The 1024-nt window shown below is 39.9% G+C and overlaps 1 protein-coding gene across 1 annotated transcript; it reads left to right on the forward strand.

The window, feature by feature from the left end:
• Positions 1–120: 120 nt before the first annotated feature.
• LOC124893006 (uncharacterized mitochondrial protein AtMg00240-like) lies at positions 121–506 on the forward strand (the record flags this gene model as incomplete). The annotated part of the gene is made up of 1 exon (XM_047404167.1): positions 121–506. A coding segment is annotated over one exon (386 nt), but the record flags the coding sequence as incomplete, so codon positions are not given.
• Between the last annotated feature and the right edge of the window lie 518 nt (positions 507–1024).

A 1024-nucleotide genomic window follows, 5' to 3' on the forward strand; every position in this document is an offset into this window, starting at 1 on the left:
AATTCAAGCTCAAAGATCTAGGTGAACTTAAGTATTTCCTAGGTATTGAAGTGTTAAGATCTGCCAGTGGAGTGATTCTGAATCATAGAAAATATGTCTTGGATCTCATATCTGAAACAGGTCTTGCTGGTGCCAAACCAGCCACCACCCCACTAGAGACTAATGCTAAACTAACTTCAGTTGAAGTAGATAAAGCAGAAGGTATGAAAGGAGATGCCATTCTAAGAGATACAACATCATATCAAAGGCTTGTTGGAAAATTGATGTATACTACAATAACAAGTCCTGACATCAGTTATGCAGTGCAGACACTAAGTCAATTCATGCAACAACCAAAGAAATCCCACTTGGAAGCTGCAAACAGAGTGATAAGATATTTGAAAGAAACTCTAGGACAAAGTATATGGCTTAAGGCACAACCTACTGCAGAATTGGTTTTTTGGTGTGACTCAGATTGGGCTGCATGTCCAAACACTAGGAGGTCTGTTACAGGTTATGTGGTGTAGTTTGGTAGTTCATTGATATCTTGGAAGTCTAAAAAGCAGCACACTGTCTCTAGAAGCTCAACTGAGGCAGAATATAGGAGCATGGCCTCAGCATTAGCAGAAGTGACATGGTTGGAAGGTCTATTCTCAGAACTGAGGGTGTCTATCACTAAGCCTAGTGTCATCTTTAGTGATCGTAAATCAGCCATCCAACTAGCTGCTAACCCCATATTTCATGAGAGAACCAAACACATTGAAGTAGATTGTCATTTTATTAGAGACAAGATCAAAGAGGGGTTGGTTCAACCCATGTATGTGCAGACAGGTCAACAAGTTGCAGACATCCTTACTAAGGGTCTCAGTCATGATCAACATTCATACCTCCTCAGCAAGCTTGGTGTGCTCAAAATTTTGCACCCTGCAGCTTGAGAGGGAGTGTTAAAACTCATGAGAATACATTATGTAAATAACTACTAATCAGTTAGTTGGTATTGTTCCATTGATTTGTTAGCTAGTGGATTAGGTGATTAGTTAGTCGA

The sequence above is a fragment of the Capsicum annuum genome, unplaced genomic scaffold, assembly GCF_002878395.1.
Source record: "Capsicum annuum cultivar UCD-10X-F1 unplaced genomic scaffold, UCD10Xv1.1 ctg53108, whole genome shotgun sequence".
Lineage (NCBI taxonomy): Eukaryota > Viridiplantae > Streptophyta > Magnoliopsida > Solanales > Solanaceae > Capsicum > Capsicum annuum.